Source organism: Bolinopsis microptera, chromosome 9 (genome assembly GCF_026151205.1).
Source record: "Bolinopsis microptera isolate Bmic1 chromosome 9, MBARI_Bmic_1.0, whole genome shotgun sequence".
NCBI classification, from domain to species: Eukaryota; Metazoa; Ctenophora; class Tentaculata; order Lobata; family Bolinopsidae; genus Bolinopsis; species Bolinopsis microptera.
Genome location: NC_087080.1, coordinates 3,214,309 through 3,238,648, shown reverse-complemented (window position 1 = coordinate 3,238,648; position 24,340 = coordinate 3,214,309). Strand labels below are relative to the sequence as shown.

The window sequence follows — 24,340 nt, the reverse complement described above, 5'->3', positions numbered from 1 at the left end:
CTCAGCGTCTAGACAGTGTCTAGACGCTAGTGCAGGCTGGCTGCGTTAGGCCGACACGCGTTGTGGCGTGACGTAAGTTTTGGGAGCATATCAGGAGAGCCGGAAGTGGAGAGCTCACTTCTTAGTTGCCCCTTAATCATTTTAAGGGATTCGAATTGACGATAGCCAGTCTGACTGAGCACTATCTTTTGTGATTAGACACGTCGAGTGATCTATAGTCACGTCAATCGTTTGGAGCGAACACTTAGAAGTTTTATCTGTTGACGTTCACTTTGTATTACTTTTCCATTTAATTAATTATCCATTTTAATTTACTCGTTTCCTTTCTACTATACGGTACGCCCTGCCGTTCGTGCTTCGTGACTAGAGCTTGACTAGCATACACTAAATACCTAGAACTCGGTTTTCTATAATATCACAAAAATGATAATGAAACTCCTCTTCTCCGACATTATGCTAGGGTATCGTACCGCGTGTATCACAGCCAGGTATCTATCAATCGCTACTGCTGTCATTCCTGCAGTGAACATAACTGTTGTATAATCAAGAGGCTTACATATGAAAATATTGACATGGGTGTAGAGTTGAGCCTGTACGGAACCTAGTAGTTTCAGTTCCTTGTTTAACTTGCCGTACAGCAAGGACATTCACTACTTTAGCCTGGCGAGGCACATAGCTCACTCCACAACTCCGTGTCAAATGTTTCGAGGAATTATCATTATCATTATGATAGATTGTGATACTTATGATAATTGTCAATATCATCACATAAACTATTGTAAATTAGCATGATTGTTGCATACTTCAAATTATCATAACTTGCTACTTGACATGCACTGCTCGGCTCTATCATTATCTTATAGTGGCCGACTGACACATACTTAGTAGTTTGTTGTACCTCATATTACATTAAAATTTGCCAAAGTCATATCATGGTATTTTGATAAACCAACCAAACGTACGCAATAAAGATACAAAAACACCAAGAAAACACTCTCATTTCTTACCTGCTACGACGATCCTAAACGCAAAGGAGTCTGTAACCCCTACCCCGGAACACACGTGATTATTGGCAAGTATCCAAGGGTCCCTCTTGGCGAGGGTTATCAGGAAGAAGAAGGGTAGCTTTAGTCCTAGGATCAAGTCACACAACGCAAGGTTCGTAAGGAATCTGGGGGTATTGGTTGGGTTGTGAGAATCTGGGGGTATTGGTTGGGTTGTGAGAATCTGGGGGTATTGGTTGGGTTGTGAGAATCTGGGGGTATTGGTTGGGCTGTGAGAATCTGGGGGTATTGGTTGGGTTGTGAGAATCTGGGGGTATTGGTTGGGTTGTGAGAATCTGGGGGTATTGGTTGGGTTGTGAGAATCTGGGGGTATTGGTTGGGTTGTGAGAAGCTGGGGGTATTGGTTGGGTTGTAAGGAATCTGGGGGTATTGGTTGGGTTGTGAGAATCTGGGGGTATTGGTTGGGTTGTGAGAAGCTGGGGTATTGGTTGGGTTGTGAGAATCTGGGGGTATTGGTTGGGTTGTGAGAATCTGGGGGTATTGGTTGGGTTATGAGAATCTGGGGGTGTTGGTTGGGTTGTGAGAAGCTGGGGGTGTTGGTTGGGTTGTGAGAATCTGGGGGTATTGGTTGGGTTGTGAGAAGCTGGGGGTATTGGTTGGGTTGTGAGAATCTGGGGTATTGGTTGGGTTGTGAGAATCTGGGGGTATTGGTTGGGTTGTGAGAATTTGGGGGTATTGGTTGGGTTGTGAGAATCTGGGGTATTGGTTGGGTTATGAGAATCTGGGGGTATTGGTTGGGTTGTGAGAAGCTGGGGGTATTGGTTGGGTTGTGAGAATTTATAACTTTAGAATAATGTTGGAAATTGAAATGAATGTTATGACTTGACTTTAATATTGTCTCAAGATGCTCTAAGTTTTTAGGCGAAAAAAGAATTTTTCCCTCATTTTTAATTTATTTTTATTCTTTTAATTAAATTTTTTAAATCAATTGTCACCTAACACTATATGACCAAAATATATTTGACTAGGGAGTCGAAAAACTTCATTTTTAAAGATAAGTAAATTAGAGACATATAAGCTAAAAGGTTAAGGGATGCACAATTATTAATCATCCGATTCCATACCAGATTCTTTAAATACCGTACAATTACATTTAATTGGCAAGCTTCCCTCTACTTACAGGTTCATTCATTTAAACCAGGCAGTCGTAACGATATTTCACTCAAAATTTTCGTAACCATAGTAACGATATTTCACTCAAAATGTTAACAGACAAAAGACTTGCATCTTCGCTTCTCTTAGTTAAACTGCTATATAACTGTACATCATCTCATTTTATTATCCTTAATAGTTCAATCGTCCTTCCATTAATCTGTCCATAGGCGATTTTATTTGATTCAATAGTTCCACTATGAAAAACTAGTTTATATCAAATTGTCAAATCTTGATAAAAACTTCTTCGCTAGCCATTATAGCCTTATGGTTTACACTGTCCTTATACGCGAATAATGTGATTCCACCGATCATGGATGAAGGAATTGCAATGTGTTTCATCCCACAAGGAATCCTGAGGCTATGCAATCGTTTCTCCTCCCTCTCAATAACCTCAATTTGACCCAGAACATTCATTTGTCTCCACTCAGGGAAGTTTTTCAGTATATCGTAGTTAAGACCACGTTGTAACCGGCCTAACACCTCATCTCGTGGTATCAGCACCACTGATTCGCTCTCTATGCGCTGTTTAAAGTGTTCCGCTTTCATCTTGGAGATTGGGTTAGATAGATGGATTCCGTGGTAGCTAACAGCGTATATCATGTGATGGTGCCAATCTTTGGGTAAACAACTCCTTTCTTCTTCTGACACATTCCTGACTGACTTCTGATAGTTGAGTGTGGCCAGAGGGACCACGCCCCTTTTCACCCAGCCAGCTAACCAGTACCGTATATCTACTCGTCTTTGTGGGTAGAACTCGAAAAAGCGTCCTGCTATTCTGTCGCTACTGAGGGTTTTCATAGCTTTGAGAATATCATAGTGCGTCATCCCATGTCGAGAGCATGACATGAGGTATTGTGGAAGAGGTGAGGTGTCGTCCTTCTTCCGATAAAACGACATCTTCTGGGCCTCCTCCATGGTGAGCTTGGGAGTGACACCCAGTGTCAACATGACCTGCCACACCCCAACTAGACCACTCTCTTCACATTTTGGTGAGCCGGCCTGCTTTTCCCGAGCTTGTGTTTCGTTCCATAGCTCGACAGGCTCAGCCTTTAGTTTCAACCAACCTTCCAGCTTATCAAAATCTTCTTTTTTTTATAAACTTTCCTGTAAGCTGGGTAAACGTTAGGGCAGGAGATGTGTTGAGCAGATCTCTGTCTCAATCTCTTTGTTAAAGACTGCAGAACAAGCAAACAAGTAGGACACTAACAAGGTGCTCTAGAGTAGAGTCCACTCAAATAATATAACGAAGTATACGCTTCAGAGCGTGCTCATTAAATGTAGCGGTGTTGTTTGTTACACGAGATGTATTTAACAGGACGGGAAACCACAGACCAATCACCTACAAGCAGCGATTGCCCACAACCAATCAAACTGCTGGATAAGCAGCTGAGCCTAACCACTTCCCACCAGTGCTGCATTGCGCATGTGTTTAAGCAAGGAGGAGGACACGTCCGACGACACGTCCAACGTTCAACGTAGTCGGTTTAGAATGCAGCACGAGACAAATTGTGTAATTTATGAAGGAGCAAATTGTCAAATATTTGACGTCGTGCAAGGTCGCCCCTTATGACGGTTATTTCATTGTCACGTGCATAAACTATTGGTTTAGTTCACGCTACTTTGCGCTGATTGCTTAAGTGTAGAACAATTGTCAGCGCAAGAAACGGGCATGCGATACGTACTTACTTACTTAGTTTTGTTGAGAATGCTTTTAATTTTGTTCATCAAGAATGTGTTTTTAATTTTTTCACCGAGAATATGTTTTTAATTTAGTTCCATATCTTTCGCGAAATTTCGCTGACCATTTATGATTTAGGACTTTGTTCGTTTTTCATACGACCGAACTATGCTAATAGTATATATACTCCAGGCTAAACACATGAAAGATGATTTAATAAGAGCTGTATAACTATAAGTAATACATGAGTAATAATAATGATAAGTAGTTTTCTATACTCTCCAACTTCTAACGTAATCAGTAGTGACTAGTGACTGTGAGTGTGAGGACCTTTTCAACTGTCAACCTCTGTCACATGTCTCACAAATACTAATATTATAATTGCCTGAGGCGCACTAAGAATTTGTCATAAAATGATTTTGTCAAAATTTTTGTGCAAAATTCATCTCAATGCCTTCAAGTTTAAAGCTAAGTATTTATCTTAAAATCTTGTCTAAATTTCCGTGCTCTCCACGCTTCAAAGTAAGGGGTTTGTCATAAAATCATGTCTAAATTTTCAAGGAAACTAGCTACAACATCTCTGTGCTTCAAACTTTCAAAGTAACTCCCGTAGTGTAATAACTGACGGGGTTTGTCCTCAATACTCAATAACACGCTGTGATTCAGTGAAGCTCAACCTACCTCTAGCCTCTCACTCTCTTATTGTCACACGTTAAGCGCAACCAAGACATCCGCACTGAGAGAAGTGACTTGTTGTCACATATTGTCACATATTGTCACTTATTGTCACATATTATGACATATTGACATATTTTCATTGGGCTGATATCTTAACGGTTAACGGAGCAAGAAATGTTGCACATGTTGGAATTTTGTGGTGTTTACTTCAATGGTCACAATAACTAATAATGATAAATTGCTATAATCATAGCTATAATAGCTATAATTGATAAATGTCCTAACTGTACTGACCACTGATCCATTTAATTGCACCTGCATGTGTTAGCTCTTAGGCCGGTTAAGGGGACATATCCTGTGTAGAGCGTCGTGATATGATTAATCATAAATAACTGGGTGTTCAATAATACCACAGCGCTATAACGGCTACAGCAGGGTGTCAGAATTATTGCAGCCGAAGGCTTCAAGTCCAACAATCCAAATTTTTCTCTTTCGTCGTGATTATCGACGAAATTTAACTTCTTTCGAATTCGGACTTTGTTTTTAGACTGAACTGTAGTATGAAGGATTATCTCTCAAATGATCAAGACTCCATAGGAAACTGACCCTCAGAAGTCAAGTAATGATCGTTTCTAAAAGCTTGGGTAAGCTAAAATTTTATGCAAAATTGTCTGCGCGCCAATAATTATGACACCCTGCTGTAGACGAAGATTAAATGATCCCGTAATAATATAATGTAAGTTACTCGGGATCTTAGACAGCTTGTAACGGATTGCTGAACTTTGATGATCAGAAATAGCTGCTTCAATTCCATTGAGTTTAATGAGCTTTCTTTGAGATTGTAAAAAGTACTGAAGTGAGCCTCTGCAGATGTACTAAACAGTCAACTTGGACAGTACAATTGTATTCATGCTGCTGTCTACAGCTTGGGTAGTGTAGTTCACAGTGCAGAACCCTGCTACAAGGTGTTCACAAAGCAGTGTTACTTTTTGAGAATACCCTATATAATAGTAACACATAATAATGTCAATATGTTAAATATCCAGCATATATATTTAGCATATAACGTCAGTATAGTCAGCACTTACATGTGAGGGGTTAGTCTAGCTACTCTCTTCATCCTCAGGAACAGTATGATCACTAATAGGTTACCTGCAAAATAGCCTCATTACAGGTGCACTTCTTAAACAGTTGGTGATGGCTTTTTGTTTGTAGTCGGTGTTGAAGAGGCTCACACACGCACACGTTTTATTGTCAACGGTGCGGGTTGTGTTGATATTTCTTTACTCAATCTAATGACTCTGTAGCCAATCAGCTCGATACTTTATTAATAGAATGAATATATTGCCTTTTATGCAATAAAGAAGGAATTTTTTCTAAAAATGCCATTGAAAGCTCGGACCTTAGGTATTGATTGAATATTCAACATGCCTAAATATTATATAATAGTTAATACATGTATTGTAAAACTGTCAGTACAAAGCAGCTTAAAAAAACTTTAACAGAACAACTAAAATTTTAAATAAAAAGTTGAATTTAAGTTAGATTTGAGTTAAATTTAAGTAAAAGACTCACCAGCTATTGCTATGACAGCGGCGGTGCACATGACTGCCACCACCAGGTACAGGTGGGTGGTGTTGTCCAGGTACGGGAATACTTCAACCTCGACATCTTCTGTCATTTCACCTTACTGACAATATCATACGTTAGTTTAAAGAGTTAAGTTGTAATAAATTATAATTATTGTATTAACAAAGACTACTGGCAACATCACGTTACTTCAAGGGGTGAACTATTAAAAAATTATTCTCGTATTAATAAATATAGGGCTTCAAAACATCTTACAGAACTATAAGTTGTAGGTTGGGAAATCAAAAACAAGAAAACAAGAAAACAAGAAAACAAGAGGTTTAAGAACTAAAACAAATGTATAAATATAAAGTAATGTCTGTTTAATTTGCGCATGAAATGATATCTAGACTCTATTGGACACGTACACGAACAACAAGAAAAAGCTTGCAATCCAGACATGGGATTCTTTAGGCTCAAACATAAGCTGTCACATTATGAAACTGGACATGCCAAATGTAAACATCAAAACGGCGAGAATGTTATTAAATATCAAAGCCTGACAAACTAAAATATGCACTTTAACAAATTAGACGGCTTGCTCTGACTGTTTATGTGTGATTTCTTTGATACGGAACGATCAAAAGTTTGATTATAATTAGGGGTTTTAATTTGATCAGCTTGTGATTAGTGGTGGCCTCTAGAATCTAGAGTCTAGATGTGGGCGTTTAGGCAAATGGATTGTAAGCTTTATTCTATTGCGAATGTAGCCAGATTCTAATACATCGACGAAGGATAAAGAGAACCATCGATATATTAGAATCGATATAGTAATAACTTAAAAGTTAAGAGCACTGTTAAGAGCGTCAAGAGAAACTATGCAGCGTGTAGTTAGTGCCACTAATGTGCTTAATTGATACATCGGATTGATAAAGGAGCTTAAATTGGAGTTGACGGCTAAATATAGCCGTCCTTCGCACAAAACTGAGACCTGGACTCGGTGATGGTTAACAGGTAATGATGCGAGACAGGACCAAATTTAAAGTTGTTTAAAAAAGACAGGAGACGGTCAAAAATGTCAAAAGGTTCAGGCAATTGGCTGGCACGTAATTTGCAGCAAATAGACTAATCGCTTAATTGTCACAAAACATATACTGCTGCTGTAATCAGTAAAGAGTAGAAAATCTGTAGGCTAGTGGAATGTGAAAAGCCAGAGTTGGGCTAACTGAGAACAATCCAGGAGGAGACATTCATTTTAACACCCACCAGCTCCTGCCATAACTTGGCTACCATGTGCACGACTTAATGGATTAATTCTCTTTCTGACGAATTATCAGCCAGCCTGGTAAGAACTAAGACCTGGTTAGAAAGTTCACTTCTATAAGTTTATTAGAGTTGTTGTTTTCCAGGAGGCGATGGTACCAGGCTGTCATGAGTTCTAACTTTATACGATGCTATTTAGATAGTAATATAGAGAAATAGGTCATGATATCCTTTATTAACTAATAGGTCATACATCCGGATCCCGATGGCACTGTCCAGGCACTCTCGTGGAACTATGGCGGCACTTTTAGAATCTGGATTGCCACGACAGTGCCACGACAGTGTCACGACAGTGTCACGACAGTGCCACGACAGTGCCACGACAGTGCCACGGCCCACGAGAGGGCCGTCGGGATCCGGATGTATGACCAACTAATAACTATTTAACGACACATCTTCGTGCATGTGTCAATAATCCTTAAATTCCTTCGCTAACTTATAATTTAGGGTAAAGTAATATAGTAAGGTAAAATAAAGTACGACAATAGATTAATGTTACGACTGTTCAGGAAGTTATTATGAGTGTGTCGTATTGGTAGCATTAAAAATAGATATTTATTTTCTGCTCTCAAAATATCTGGGCCCTGGTTAGTCTTCGGATCAAAGGATCTGGTCATTCTTTTTGGCCATTCCTAAGTTTTATAACTAATCAACATTTCAATAGAACGGAGAAACCACGAACAGAATGCTCCCTTTTTTCGGGAACAGGCTTGCCAGTTGCCACATAGGTCCGGTAGTCTTTTGGTGTAGGTGGTTTATGTGGCTAAGGGTCAAGGGTAGTAGCAGGAGGGTCATCAAATCCGAAAAGGCAGTCATGAGTTAATAGCACGTGTACTTGTAACTGTCTTCTCAATCTGGTATACGTTGTCTCAGTCTAGCTAATGTCCGCCACTCTTTCCTATCTCCTGCTGAAATGATCACGTCTCCGATGTTGGGGATTGATCCAGTAGCGGTCGTGTAGTCCTCTTTAACACAGTCGAGCCAAGACTTTAGAGGTCTACCTCTGGATCTTTTTCCATGTGCTGGTTTCCACTGGAGTAATTTATTGGGCATCTGTTCTTAAGGCATTCCTGTCACGTGTCCAAACCACCGCAGTCTGTTGCTAGAGATGAAGGTTGCAACATCTGTTTTAGCAGCACGCTGTAGCTAAAGGTACGAATGGCTAAAAAATATAAAAGACTAACCAGTAACCATGCCTCAAGATATAACAAAATGCGAGGGTCTAATTATCTAAGTGTGCTGCAAATTAAACAGTAAAAACAATAATAAATATAAGGAATAAATACCTTGACTGAAAAAGTGTGCTGAAGAAACGAGTGAAGAAAGAGAGACGATATAAACCCTACACGTGATACGACACGGTATGCTGAAAGAACGAGTGTCTCCCTTTACGAACTTATTAGATCATTAGTTAAAGTAAACTAATGTTAATAACCCAAACATCGCTCGACTAGCTCCGCCAAAGACTGCAAAAATATAAAGCATTTTACCCCATCTCAGCTGCTCTGCCTCTATACAGTTACAGCACCTTTTCTCAAACACAGAACATCATGGGAAACTGCTGAACGGAATGTAAGAAGTTTTTATGTACAGAGTTTCACAGATCACAGTCTGTACATTAAATAAACACTGTGCTGGACGGTCACCAAGTCGCAAAATTGCACCATTATAACAAACCCAATTATCTGAATTAGATCTTTTTTGAATTGTGTGACGGGACAACCCGAGACAGGTCGAATTACCTAGTTACAATTGAGTCAAAAAATTACTATTTTACCAACAGTTCTTTCTCAAGAATAAAGGTGTGGAGATTTCTAAATGTATTTTGGGACAGAAAACATTTGCTATGGCCTATGATTAGAAATGTAATATCAGATGGCGCAACACTATAGTTATAGGATTTCTTAGAAAATTGACAAATATTAAATGGGCATAACCATATTATGCTCAACGTTTTTATTCTGTAGATAGCATATATTATTATTCTAAAGATAGCATATATTATTCTAAAGATAGAATTAAATAGATCTATAGATAGAACAGTATTTTACTAAAAGTACTGTACTATATAACTAAACGTCATAATGTTTGTTATTAAAATTATTCCAAGAAGTGGTATTTAGCATTAAAGAAGTGGTTAATGTTTACAAAGCTGCTACAAAACGACAATTCCAACTATTGATGTCTAGGGCAGGTCAGACCAAATTGCTTGCTCGTGCAATAAGACCATCAACTGAAACCGACCTAGTGGAACGGTTGTAGATTTAATCTGCCCAGTCACAGGTGTAATTAATGAAATATTAGAATATTGGATCGAATTTAAATTAATGATGTGGTGGAACCTGTAGATCAAGGGTGGAACCTGTAGATGAGTGGTGGTGTGACCGACATATTTCTATTTGAAGGTGAGTGGTTGTATTTGTGTCAACTGTCCAACATACGCAATCACCGATCCAAATGAGCCATTATACATCCATGACAAAGGTCAAAGACCAAGCAATGTTTTCGATTGAATGAAGTAGACGATTGTTATTGTTGAGTTGTGGTCAATGAACTCTGGGTTTGTGTATAATAATAGCTTTGATAGTATTGTTATCAACAGTGTCGAACTTTATATTGAGTATGAATGGATTCATCGGATCATCGCAACAATAATGCATTAAGAATCAAAATGGGAGCGCACTATAAGTATGTATATCTCGCGATCAGCTGAATAATTTAGAGATCACATAGAAAACACGGTGTTATAGTAATCCAGATGCCCGGTAATTACAATTCAACAGACTCGTTCACATAACGAGGCTACCGGACAAATGTTAAAGTTCTGAGTTGTCAACAACAGGACAACGAACACTATGAATACCAAAATTATAACATTATGCAACATTGTACTACAGATTTATATAATACTGGCTATAAATAACAAAAAGTATGCTCGTAATTTCAAAGTATGCTCATAATTTCCCCGATCTGGGGATAGCCGAGTGATAAGCAAGCTTTACGCTCCTCGGGTAATGTCAAATGTGGACAAGTGTATAACTATAAGCAATATAAGCATTAGCTAACCTCCCACTCCCAAGAGTACAATCCCCCTTTATAATGGCCACAAAACATTGCCCTCTTAGGGTGAGCAAACTCATCCTAGTGTTCAGTAAGCTGCGCCTCATCAGTAATACTCATGAGTATGCTTACCATAAGTCGTTCACCAGGAGAACGAACGCAAAATGTAGGGGTCACATTTTGAGATTCAGTGCAGGTTTGAACAAGTTATAAATTAAATGAACTTTGTAATATATTAACAGCCTGATCCTACGCTCCGGTGTTCAACTTGCTGGACGGTATTACAGGACTCACACGACACGGTTACTACTTAGTTGTAGTGAACGACAACATGGTTTTATCTCATTGTATCCATCTAAAGTTAAAAACTATCGGAAAAATTATCAAAATATTGACTAACGTTCACTAACGTTCACAAACGTTCACTACAAAATGATTGGAACGTACAGTAAGTTTAACTTGCTGGACGGTATAACAGGACTCACGCGACACGCTTACTGCACCCAGTTTCCAAAGATAGAATTAGATCCAGTTCCCAGACGAGACTGGGCTGAGTGGGCTCGGTGGTTACCATGGTTACATACTGAGTGGGCAGGGAATAGTATTATATATGCGTAAATGCTCCTATCTGCACCCCAATTATACCCTGAGTTTAAATCTGAGACACATTTTCGCATATGGATGGTTAGTAGTTAGTAATTATTATCCAGCTACACCATTGGGGAGTAAGTGAACTGAGAAGCATTCTCGCCAGCTGGTGTCGATCATAATCCAGACATTATAGAGCAACCTGTTGACTCAGTAAATAGGTTGCATATAATCATAAATACTTCCAGCATCAAGATTTAAATTGCTCATGAAAACAGCGCTGTTACTTTATAATATACAGAACTTTTATCCGTTCTACGGAAGACGTCGGAGTTTAATAGTCCAATTTGTTGGTAATTTTAAAAAGTAATTTATAGGTAGGTGGGGTTTGGTGAAGAATACACTGATAGCTGTTGAGTGCTATGAATACTGTGTTGCAATTCTTCGTGTGCAGTTTAAATTAGAAGCAAAGTTCATCTCGTCAGTTTAAAATTGTCTGGTTTAATAGTTTTACAGATAATCATAAACGAACTTGATACTTGTTAATGTATATTTGGCTGTTTAGAGTTCAGCTGGGATAAGCAACAACGTTTCTTTAACCTTTTAACTAAGAGCGAACATCTTGCTCTAACATGTTTCACTTTTCTGGAATTAAGTAGAGGATGCGTAGCCGTAATTATATTGATTTCAGATCAAAGCACTTCATGACCTATGGCTATTGGCCATGGCAGAAATAAACACAACGTATAATATAACACGTTAGCACACAACAACAACAGCACACTATAACTATCTCAAGGTATTAAATTTTAATACCCTGAGATGGTTTTAATTTAAAACACCTGCCATCGACCTAAACAGAACATTTATCATTATTATTTGACGAAAAGTTGTGGCGACGCAGGAAGTGACTTTGCGAGAAAAGTTGATTAAACTCGTGGGTGACAAGGTAGATTGCTTTCAGAAGTTCAAGCGTTGTCGGGCGAAGTAGAACTATTGGTGGGGGTTATTGTAGTTAGACATCCAGAGCGAGAGAGAGCGAGAGAGAGCGAGAAGAGCGAGAATAGCCGGTTATTTGAACGTCACACCCCCGTCAACCCCGCTCTGTGGCAAGTATTAAACTTTGCCGCTAGTCCAAAAAAGGTAGATTAAATGGGTTATGGTATGAGAAGTGATGAAGTGGGAATAGCTTGCACGCTGTGGGGTGATGCTAACTGGAGATTTATTAATCCGGGATAGAAACCAACGTTCAAATAGCTTGCACGCTGTGGGGTGATGCTAACTGAAGATAAATTAATCCGGGATAGAAACCAACGTTCAAATAGCTTGCACGCTGTGGGGTGATGCTAACTGGAGACTAATTAATCCGGGATAGAAACCAACGTTCAAATAACTTGCACGCTGTGGGGTGATGCTAACTGGAGACTAATTAATCCGGGATAGAAACCAACGTTCAAATAGCTTGCACGCTGTGGGGTGATGCTAACTGGAGACTAATTAATCCGGGATAGAAACCAACGTTCAAATAGCTTGCACGCTGTGGGGTGATGCTAACTGGAGACTAATTAATCCGGGATAGAAACCAACGTTCAAATAGCTTGCACGCTGTGGGGTGATGCTAACTGGAGATAAATTAATCCGGGATAGAAACCAACGTTCAAATAGCTTGCACGCTGTGGGGTGATGCTAACTGTAGATTAATTAATCCGGGATAGAAACCAACGTTCAAATAACTTGCACGCTGTGGGCACGGTGAGAAAGCTTCCCTATTAGTATTACCGTGGGAGGCCAGAAACCGTTGACCGTAACCGAGAGAGAGATAACTTAAGACGTAAATGGTAAATGAGATAGTAAGGATACAAAATTTTAAAACCGTATATCCTACAGGCACAATGCGGTGCAAAGTTAAGTAACTTAAGTAAGAAATTCGAGGAAGCCAAAAAATGGCAATTTGGACAATGGACTTGGGAGAAGTTGTTAGAATTGTAAACATCTCAAGAACAGGGCATTACAGAAGTTTGGAGTATTTGCAGCCTGACAAGTGACTGAATACTTCCCGTCTTCTGGTATGAAGACTTCACAAGTGTCGTAGTTAAACGACTGACGCTTAATTTTCCAACAACAACAAGAAAATTGGGTATAGGTTTTTTAAATAGACAACAAAGGATTCATATTAGCACTCGCCATTATCTAGCTCTCAAATGTGAGAAAAAACAAAACTCTTCACCAAAATATCCGCAAAAAGCTTCAACTTCTCTGCCGATCACATTGACTTTGATCTCGGCTCTCGACTTGTCGCGACACTCTTTACAAAGGATTAGGGATGGGATCAAACGATTACAAAAGATCTCGAACCTGGAGGTGACGAGTAAATCGTAACGATATCGTTGGCATTTAGACGAAAATCGGTCTTGATTCTCTAATTTGATAGGTGTTGAAGCAATATTTATACATAATGGTAAATGGCACTGCCATCTTATAACCTCTAGCAGTATTTACGACTTACTGAAGAGTTGGGTATTTATGCTGTTTTGGAATTTGGCTGGAAACAGTTTAAAGAAAGATGATCGGTAGCTTTGGCATGCTCGTGCCCCACACCAATGCAGTCGTTTTAACAGTGCAGCGTGCTAACAGTGCAGCGTATTAACAGTGCATGGCGTGTGTTCACGGTGTAAGCAACACTATAAGTTATCTGCATAATATGTTAACCCTATAGCTGTATAATATGTTAACCCTATAACCAACTATAATACCTGCACGCTAACCCGCTGTGCTATTTACCACCTCTCCGGCTAAGTCAACGGCTGGCTAAACGGTTCCTCGGCGGCTAAATGCTTGCGGAGGTTCCTCGGCGGCTACCTAAATGGCTGCAGCGTTGATATACCACCTTGCGGAGGTAAATGCTTGCGGAGGTATATCACACAACATGTTGTGTAGCTAGTGTTATTACTCTCTGTCCAACCACTAGGATAAACTCTTACAAATTACGAGGTTGTCTGACGTTAATTGACCCTTGTTAAGTTAGCCGAAGTATTGTACATTGGTCTACGTGTGTTGCATAAGTTACGATAATATTCATGATAAGCTTGTTATTAAGGAAGTATCCTACAATATTTAGTCTAATCTGTGTGAGGTGTAAGCTGCAGTTACATAGGTACTTGGGTAACCAACACAAATCAACAAACTCTTATTTGAGCGAGATGTCTATTCATTGGATCTGGACGCTGCAGTTTGTAAATTATGGACAAGTGTGTGGCCGGCTGCTGACAATGGAGTGTCCCATCCGGAGTGTGCTTATAGATTAAACAATCAAATTTGTTGATAACTGGTTTATCATTGCGTTTCAGGTTTAAATATATTGAAAACAACACTGAAGATTTTTGGAAATTTTCAAGCAACGAAAATGGCCGTACATCAATTATTGCAAGTGGCTATTAATTATTTGACAATATTAAAGTGGAACCTCTGGTTAAGAATAAATCACGACCCAGCACTATAACTATTGACTAAGTAAGCTCATAGTGAGGTTAACATATTTAGAATCTACATTCTGATGAAAGGTAAAATTGCTCACACTCAAATTACCGAGGACGTGTCGTAACATTCAAGCTGTAAAAGTGCACGCGCCTAGCTGCACAAAACGTCAGGGGCTCTAAACTGCGATGGATATTTAACCCTACCCCGGAATGCAGTATTATCCCCGTTATTAATAGTTCAAATCGAGACATCTGATTATGCTTGGAACTATACGTGGTAGCGAAGTAAAAGTATAACTGCGTCTCTGCTTAAGCTGGGGCAAAAATGAGGTAGATTTAGCTGGATTTCTGGGTTTCTGGGTGCTTTAACTGGAGGTGAAATGAAGATTAGCAAATTAATTGGGTCTACTAATTTCAAGCTAGGAGAAAAGCTATACAGATTTAGCGTATATGGTTGGAGCAGGTTGTTCGGCAGGGTGATCATGTGGCGTCAACAACTTAAGTAGTATATAATTTGATGTAAGTCTTCTTATAATGGTTGTAATTTCGCAATATATCAAGCACGTACGAAAGCAACGAAAAATTCATTCGTTAATGAATAAAATCATTGTTAGTAAACAAAATCAAAATAAGACAATTAAAACATCAAAGCTCTAGTTTTCTGTTCATGAGTCGAACTAGAGGACCATGTCTAGAACAATGGTCTGTTTGGTGTTTAAAAGATAACTGAAGAGAGAAGAGTGAAGCCCCCCCCCCCCCCTCTTATATCACCACATCTAACAGATCACTCAGGATCCGAATTGAAAATTAAAGGTGCAGTCTTATATTATATTATAACAACCCCCTTTGTATGCTGGCAGAGAAAACCTATTAGACTTTATTTATATTATACTGTGACTAGGCAAACACGTTGAATAACAATCAACTTGAGGCAATAGAGCTCGACTTGTTTACAAAACAAGCTCTCTATAAGCTCTGACCGCTGCAGATTGAGTGCAATTAATTAGAATGAACTGTATGGGAATCCCAGTGAAGCAGATATATAGAGCTCTCCACATTACTGTATAAGTTTCATGTACAGGTTATAGTGAAGGTCCTCAGCCGGCCCAGCTGCGCACATTTATGGGGGGGGGGGGGGCTGGGGTTAGGGGGCTTGGGGGGGGGGTGGCTCTGGGGGGGTTCAGATGGGAGGCTATTAATGCTTTTCAAACAAAGTTTCAACGAATTCTTCATGTAGTGCATCCTGGGTTTGGACAGGATATGCCCGTTTAAAATATTTCCATCACGTTATATTACATAATTCTCAATAAATGTAATAGATTTGTGTTGTAAATAAAAAGCTACAAATGTGCAAAACACAAATATAATCACCTCATCCACACGACAAAAAGTATTAACGTAAAAGTTAGTTAAAATCAGAAAAGACCCGGCTGGGTAGATTGCAGCTGGTCCGTACGTTAAACTGTAAAACATAGGAGCATTTCCCGTCTACCATTAAGGGTGAACAAATTGCACTGCAGTTGATTAGAAACTCATTAATTGCGTATATGCGTGAAAGTGGTATGTATTCCAATTATGGATAGTGCAATTGTGCATTCAATTAAATTGCAGTATATAATCAAAATATATCACAAACCACGTTACGTCTACCAACGTCCAGGCAACGCACGAGGGATCTGTTGTCTCGTGTGGTTATATTACTATATATAAAGCGAGACGATATATATATATTTATTTATCCGCACCATTTTACTGACACCACGGCATCAACTTTAACACGGGTTTCCGCAAAAACCGTACAAGATATAAAACTGAAACTTTTTGAACTGATTCAAATGTTTTAATGGCCTTCAAATCAGCATGAAAAAATCGAAAATCGGCCAAGGAATAAGAATTTTAGTACCCAAAATTTGGACCCCAAGTGGTGTCAAAAACGCGAATTAAATAGGTAATAATTATTTTTACTGGGAGACTTTAGGGTAGGAAACTGATCCGGCCACCAAAGAGCCTTGACACCAGTCTTAAAGGTTTGACGGGTTCCTGCTAGTATTTATAACGGGGTCCCATAACTCATTAGCGTAGTTTGACTATAAGAGTATAAGCCAGAAGCCTCATGGAGTGTTATAAAGTTGTTGTACTCTATAAGTGTATATTCACCTACAAGCATAACTGCTTGGCGTGATGAGGTACATCTTTGATTGGTCGAAGGTCTTTCAACAACACAGCATCATCACTTTCATAGTAGTCCCCGGCTTATGACGGGTTCATAGCGGTATTAAACATGTTTTTCTGGGCCCAAACATTCTACGCTCCTACTATGCTATTACTGGTCTCTTGACTAACTCCCAATCATCTGTCCATATGGTATTGTTTCTGGACAAATAGATGGTATACGATGCCCTCAGGCTGATCTCAGCGATCTTCATGCAGGCCTTCTTCTTCTCTTTGTTGTTTACGTTCAGGTGGTTCATAAAGGTTGGGAGGCTATAGTTGTAAATGCCTCGAGCTCCCACTTCTACTGTCTGGAGCTTGCAAGCCCATCCGTTGGCTTCTATCTCTTCTGTCAGCTGCTGATATCTCTTCATCTTTCGCTTCTCTTGATCAGCAAAGTTCTGCTCATTTCCACAAGTCAGCTCCATTAGATAAACCTTCTTTGCTTTATCTGAATAGATCACTACATCAGGTCTTAGTGGTGTAGCTGCAATGTGCTGCGGGAAGTTCCTCTGTCTATCATCCTCATCAAATAATATCTTCCAGTCGTTGGCATCTGAAAAGAAATATCTTTGGGTCTTATGATGAGTTGGGTCAGCTAAGGTAACCTTCTCGCGCTTATTGCCTGCCTTGTGAAAGACCGACGGTGCCCTCTTCGATTCCTTGGCGATGTCGGAATTAAACTCTTCAATCTGTGATGAAACAGTCTTCATGATTTCACGTAGGACCTGATCATGGCGCCAGTTGAAACGTCCCTGTCTTAGTGCAACCTTGCAGAACGTCAGGATATGATTGAGTGTCCCTTGTTTGCTGCAGAGTTTACAGTTTCCTGAAACAGCTTTATTCCAAAGCTTTAGGTTGCTAGGTGTTGACGCAGTGTCATGAATAGCATTGACATGAAACTTTAAAAGTTCCGGACTAAGTTGATAGATCAAGTTATTCCATGTGGTGTCAAATGTCATTGTATTTTCCCATGTGAGAAAGAGGTTTTGCCGCTTTTTGTCAAAAAGTGAACAAATAAGTGTCTCTTCATCAAATGTCCTCACCATGTTGGTTAGCAGTTTCCTCTCTGATGTGTCCTCATATCTTGTCCCATACCCGAGGCCAGTTGTACCAACTGCAGGTTTTCCAACTAACTCTTGGAAGTAAAGTTGGCGCTGACGGTCTTTCAGCTCTTTGGGATAAGACCACATCTTCTGTGTGTCTGCAATAGCCTTATGGTTAGAGTACACTTTTTTGATGTAGGGGTCACTTGAGTTACAAAGTTGGTGTCCCTTAATAAGTTGGATGACTTTGTACTCAGTGCAGATGTTTTTCAGCTGCAATCCTTTCTGGTCTCTACTCCTGTAGAGGACGGTGGTGGTACAAGGATGCGCAATCCCTAGCCACTTCTTAAGGTATCTGTTACACAGTGCCTCAAGCTCTCTCACAAATGTGATGGGTAGGTTATAAACAGTAAACCCCCATGACATCTTACTAATGATGAGGTGGTTATACACCCACGCCTTCATTGGACCGGTGATTTCATCATTAGACGTTGTTTCCAAAAGGTCCTCTAACTTCTTCTTGATCATGGACCGAATTTCCTTTACCTCAAGATCTACATACATGTACATTCCTAGGAACTTCATTGGTGCTTGGATAATGGACGGCACCTGTTGTTCGCTTAGTACAAACTCTGCATCATAGGTATTGTACTTTCCTCCAGTACACTTCATAGACATAGACAGGCACTTCGATGGTTTAGCCTTCATTTTCTTCGACCAGTCCAGGAACTCTTCTACTACCTTCAACATATTCTTCATCTCCTTCTCGCTCTTCGACAACAGGGTTAGGTCATCAGCAAACGCTTTCTTTGAGGTTTTGCTATCACTGAAGCTTGGCTCATACCCAACTTGACTGCACAGTACAGCTAGAAGTTCCAGTAGGATGTTGAATACTATAAGGAACAGGATCACGGACAGTGGGTCTCCCTGGAACAGGCCTAGCTCATACCAGAATGTTCTGGATGTCCATTTCCTGCACTTAACTAGGACACTGAGGCTTCCATAATACTCTATTATAAGCTTAATGAAGCTTTCAGGTAGGTGGTACCGGCGTAGGGCATAAATAATAAGGCTGTGCGGGACTCTCCCATACGCATTCATAAGGTCAATCCAGATCACGTGGACTTGTCTTCTGTGGCTTTTAGCATCTTTAATCTCTTCAAGGAGGGCTTGAGTGTGTTCTAGGCAACCAGGGGTTTTCTTCATGAAACCTTTCTGTACTGAGGTGTCAATGAACAGATTTCGTGTCATGTGCTCAAGTACACGGTCTCCCCAGATGGCAAAGAACAGCTTCCCACTACAATTTTGGAGTGTGATGTTACGGAACTTGCCAGGATCTTTTAGATCATCCGTTTTAGGAATTAATGTACTTACTCCCACCTTCCACTGTGGGGGGACAACTCCTGTTTTCCAAATCCTGCATATCAGATGGTGTAGATGGTGACTGAAAGTTCGACACTTCTTGTAGATCAGGTAGTTGACACCATTTGACCCAGGTGCTGACTTATTTCTCCTTGACTTTAGCTTTAGGTGGAATTCATCCCATGTGGGTGGCGCTGTACTGCAGATCCAATTAGGTTTGTCAAGGTCTTTCAGTCCTGTGGGGTTTACATAGTCACGCTCTCGGTCATCATCTTTGTACTCCTTTTCAAAGAACTTAGATGCTTCTTCACTGTCGAACTCAGGCTCTTTATCTTTAGTCTCTTCCTTCGTGAGCAGGTTCTTACCATACTCATAAGGGTTTCTTCTAAAGAGTTTGGAGCTATTCTCTTTCATCTTTTTCCTTTCTTTCTTCTGGGCGGTCTTTCTTGCTTTGTTATGAAGTCGTACTAGTTTCAGGTAAGAAATCTTCTGTCTTTTAACCTGTTCATCATCATTCGAGTCACATACTCTCTTCCATTCCTTTCTACTCTCTTTCTTCATTTCCCTCAACTGTCTGCACTCAGCATCAAGTCTCGGTTTTTTCTTCGATGGTATAATGTTTGTTGAACCAACTTCGCATATCAACTCGAGGTAGTCATAGGTGGTGTTCTCAAGTAACTCCAAACCCTTACTAGGGTATGCAATTGCTACAGTGTAACAAAACGATTTGTTACCTTTCCACAGAAGGGTTGTAAACTCTACCTGGTTTTTATCTAGGATGGACCAGAAATAATTGAACTGTAACTCTTACTTAAATACCTTAAGGCCAATAAATTTGGTTCACAATAAATTGGTTTAAACTTTAGTCTCATGAAATTTGGTTTACAAAAATGTTAGTCAAAAGTTTGACTAAATTTATGGTTTGTCGATCTTAAGGTATGTGTATTTCATATGCCAGGAGATCTGGTATATCGTGTTTTTACAATACTATTTACAATACTATTGCATAATAGTAATACCTTCGGCAATGACGGCTGTGCGCAGTTCAGAATTATAGGGAAGGTTCATGTAGTTATATGTGCTATATAATAGTGAACGGTTTTTATTAGAATTTATTGCGCACAACTGAAATTGTCAAAATATGAAGTGTCCCAGAAAAAAGTGCAGGTCGATTATAGCTGGTCACATGGTTGGTTTATCACAGTTTTTCATTATGTGACACGCATTTACTAGAACCATATCAAAGATATAACACAAAACATCATGACAAATAATCACAAAACACAACACATCCCTACTTTGTGGAGGGATTCCATCGGAATCTTCCTCCCCAAACCCGGCAAAACCGACTACAACAAGGCTAAGTCTTTTCGCACAATCACTCTCTCACCTGTGATGCTAAAATTACAGGAGAAAGTGATTCTGTGGCACATGCAACACGACCTCAACATAGCAAATGACATAAACAAACGTCAATTCGGCTTTAGGAAGGGCTGCTCAACAGAAGCGGCTCTTCATAAAGTTACCCACACCATTGAGCGCAGAATAGCTAAGAAGGGATATGTCCTAGGAGTTTTTCTTGACATAGAGGGCGCCTTCGACAACGTCTCGTTCTAAGCTATTTCTGATGCAGTCAGGGCCACGAAAGTGGACCTAGCTACAGCGCAATGGATCATCAACATGGTCACTAATCGCTTTATCAATCTAAGTCATAAGGATAAGTCGAGAAGGGTACAGATCAGGAGAGGCTGCCCACAGGGAGGCATCCTTTCTCCTTTTCTATGGAACCTGGTAGTCGACGATCTCCTCTCCTTTACTGCGAAGGACATACCGGGTTACCTGCAAGCCTTCGCAGATGACCTGGCATCACTAGCAGAAGGAAATGACCTGGACATCATCTGGAACCGCACATGCAAAACCATCAATACGATAGAAAAATGGTGCCAAACCAAGGATCTATCTATCAGCGCACTCAAGACTCAGATAGTAATGTTTACCTGGAATACTAAGTGGACTTTGAGACCAATAAAAGTTGGCAACAACATTATAGGTCTCTCGAAGTCGGCTAAATTCCTAGGTGTGACATTAGACAGCAAACTCAATTACAATGAACATATCATCAACATCACCAAAAAAGCCACGGCATCCCTCATGCAATGTCGAAGAGCTGTCGGCCCCACATGGGGTATGAGCCCTAAAACTTGTATATGGATGTTCACAGCGGTCATTCAACCCATTCTGTCCTACTGCTGTAGTATATGGATCAGGGCAATTGACACGGACTACAATGCGAGGAAGCTCAAACGTGTGCAGGCATTGGCACTGAGAATGATGTCTGGTGCCATGCCAAGTACACCCTTTCTCGCATTGAATCACCTTACTGACACCCCAGACACCATACTATTCCTGAGGGGCGAAGCAGCGAAGGGAGCAGCAAGGCTTCAAGCCTACGGCAGCCTCACTCTTGAAACTATCGCCCACAGGAAGGGAACTATCAAAAACCACACCACAATCAACAAACAATTCATGGAGGATCTCAACATACCACCTAGAGCCACAAGAGACCTCACAGCACCAACCATGATGCTGGGACGGCACTTCACCGTCACCACTCCTGGAACTAACAACACTGAATACAGAACCGCACTCCAACACACCATCGACAACATTACCAGTGAAACGATCACCTGCTACACAGACGGGTCTCTATCAGACTCCGGAAGTGGGGCTGGGTACATCATCACGACTGACAACAACAACACCATCCTGGAAGAGAGATCATTCAAGCTCCCTGATTATTGCACTGTCTACCAGACGGAGCTTACTGCAATCATTGAAGCCTGCAAGTATCTCTCATCCTACACCAATTCACACATCATTATATGGTCTGATAGTCTCTCCTCCATACAAGCTATTTCCTCGCTTTCAACGAGGAGCAGAACTACTAGAGACTGTTATGACACCCTTAACGCACTCGGATCGAACAACACTCTAGAGATCCGATGGATCGCAGCCCATATTGGGTTGTGGGGAAATGAAAAAGCGGATGAGCTGGCCAAGCTTGGCACGACCAGCGAACACGTTTTGAAATGCCCAATCCCTCAATCTTACATCAAACGACAAATCAACAACAAAGTCCACAGACTGAATCAGGATATCTGGTTAACGGATGGTCTTAGACACACCAAACTAACACTTGGCCAAAAGCACACCAAAATAATCAATAATATAAACACGTCACTCATCAACAATAGACAAGACTATAGAACCGCAGTCCACCTAATCACGGGCCACTGTGGCTTAAACAAACACCTTCACACCATCCGCAAATCTAGCACCAGTGCTTGTCCTATGTGCGGTGACGGAGAGGAAACTGTCTCACACTTTCTTGGACAGTGCCCAGCTATTGCCCAACTAAGAGGTCAATACTTTCGGGACTACTACCTCTCGGTCAACGACATATTCGACAACCACCACATTACCACAATCGTCAACTTCACAAACCGCACCAAACGCTTAATAGTACCAGAAGAACTGGATCAGACTGGCGTAACTTAGCGCATTAACACATCACATTTGCAGCCTTGCCTAACTGATCTATAAACTCATCTGGTACCAAAGCGCGGTATTCCCATTCAGATCATTACCACCACCGTCCTCCACAATTCACACTGTTGTCTCCAATAAACCCCCCCTCATCCCAGAGGTAGGCAAAGCATCTTAATGCTATCCTCTAGTGGGCTTTCTATGCCCAGCCTCTCTTAAAAAAAAAAAAAAAAAAAAAAAAAAAACGCATTTACTAACGCATATTGTTTCCTAAAATTGTTAGAGTTCTGGATCGCACTAACAGTAATACTCACATTGGCCACGCAGCGGCTTATGATTATGATTATAATTTTGGTAATAGTTATAATTTTGGTACACCTTATACAAAGTTATAGATTTAAAACTTTGAGAGTAGGATTTTAATGCACTTCTAATTATAAGAAAGTGGTCACAAACAAAAGAATATTCAGTCACACGTATTATAATGCACCAGTTAAACGGTCCTAACTCGACCTAGCAATAAAGATGTGAGAGAGAGCTGCACGGCCTATAATAACGGTCACAAAGCACATGAGTAAACCAGAGACACTGCTCTTTGGGCCTGGGCTCGAACCCTTCTTATAGACATTACACTTGCTACCAGCCTCCAAACCGCAAATTATCCATTATGGACTTTCAGAGTTTCAGGATGAGCTGGGTCACGAAACCGAGCCCAATCTATTTAAGTATTTAGGAGTTGGGAAAGAAGAGCGGGCTGGGCCGTGGTAACCGTGGTGGTAACCGTTCTCAGTAATTGCTAATTTTAGATTTCTTAGGCCTGTTTCAGTCTTCTTACGGTCTCCCAGCGCCCCTTTCAAATATCCGGCATGATATTAGGGTAATTACTTATTACTCACAGTCCAGCTAACCATAGCAAGTGGTTCCTCATTTGTGGCCCTCCTTAACCACTTTCCTAATTATGATTACACCACGGCCCCCTGCGCCTCATAGCCTGCCATTTTAGAATCGCACATTTTTCTTGAACGAACCTATGCAAGACCTTTGCAAGATCAGTGAGATCTAGAAATTCGGCTTTTTTAAACTATTCTGCAATTAAAAAAGAGCGAATTATTTACGAATCTATCTTCTACTGTAGAAACGAACGAAACAAAACAGATAATGATACAATGGGATGACCTTGCTAACACCAAACTTAGTAAGTAACCAAGGACACAAAATAAAGTCGATACCAAAAGTAAGATCGAAATAAAGATCTAGCTACTACCGACGGACAGTGCTCATTTTAGTATTCAGAATCATAATAATGGAAAAACCAACGCTCAAATTAACATTTCTTAAAGATTACTCATGTTTCATAGGCCGGCATGAAGTTGTGGTTACAACTGGCATTTAGTTGGTGCATAGACACAATTCTGAAATTTAGCGGTACAGGGAAGGGGGCGAAATTGATTATTGAGATTTGCGCTCGATTTAACATCGGCGTTTACTGATTTAGAGGGGAGAGGTCCGGATCTGCCCGGGCTTCGGCGTGGTTATTGTTAACAAGTCCATCTTTAATGACTGCTTTTCACTTCTCGTTTGTGA

At 40.3% G+C, this 24,340-nt stretch overlaps 2 protein-coding genes across 2 annotated transcripts; one reads left to right on the top strand and one right to left on the bottom strand.

The window, feature by feature from the left end:
* Nucleotides 1–383: 383 nt before the first annotated feature.
* On the bottom strand, nucleotides 384–6,269 carry LOC134820736 (C-X-C chemokine receptor type 2-like). The gene is made up of 4 exons (XM_063831318.1): nucleotides 6,151–6,269; nucleotides 5,664–5,727; nucleotides 1,008–1,171; nucleotides 384–517 (listed from the first exon to the last, which is right to left on the bottom strand). Exons 1-4 carry the CDS (start codon nucleotides 6,254–6,256, stop codon nucleotides 408–410), a joined length of 444 nt encoding a protein of 147 aa, XP_063687388.1. The 5' UTR covers nucleotides 6,257–6,269; the 3' UTR covers nucleotides 384–407.
* Nucleotides 6,270–20,890: 14,621 nt separating this feature from the next.
* Nucleotides 20,891–22,768, top strand: LOC134821078 (uncharacterized). Its single transcript, XM_063831747.1, has one exon. The coding sequence runs from the start codon at nucleotides 20,891–20,893 to the stop codon at nucleotides 22,766–22,768; it is 1,878 nt and encodes a 625-aa protein (XP_063687817.1).
* The last annotated feature ends 1,572 nt before the right edge of the window (nucleotides 22,769–24,340 follow it).

Bases quoted from the DNA above. Each gene is read 5' to 3' on its own strand.
- LOC134820736 (XM_063831318.1), bottom strand. From the start codon at position 6,256: ATGACAGAAGATGTCGAGGTTGAAGTATTCCCGTACCTGGACAACACC. The intron at 5,728-6,150 runs GTGAGTCTTTTA...GCTATTTTGCAG, and splicing joins CGCTGTCATAGCAATAGCTG to GTAACCTATTAGTGATCATA. The intron at 1,172-5,663 runs GTAAGTGCTGAC...CAATACCCCCAG, and splicing joins GCTAGACTAACCCCTCACAT to ATTCCTTACGAACCTTGCGT.
- LOC134821078 (XM_063831747.1), top strand. From the start codon at position 20,891: ATGGTCACTAATCGCTTTATCAATCTAAGTCATAAGGATAAGTCGAGA.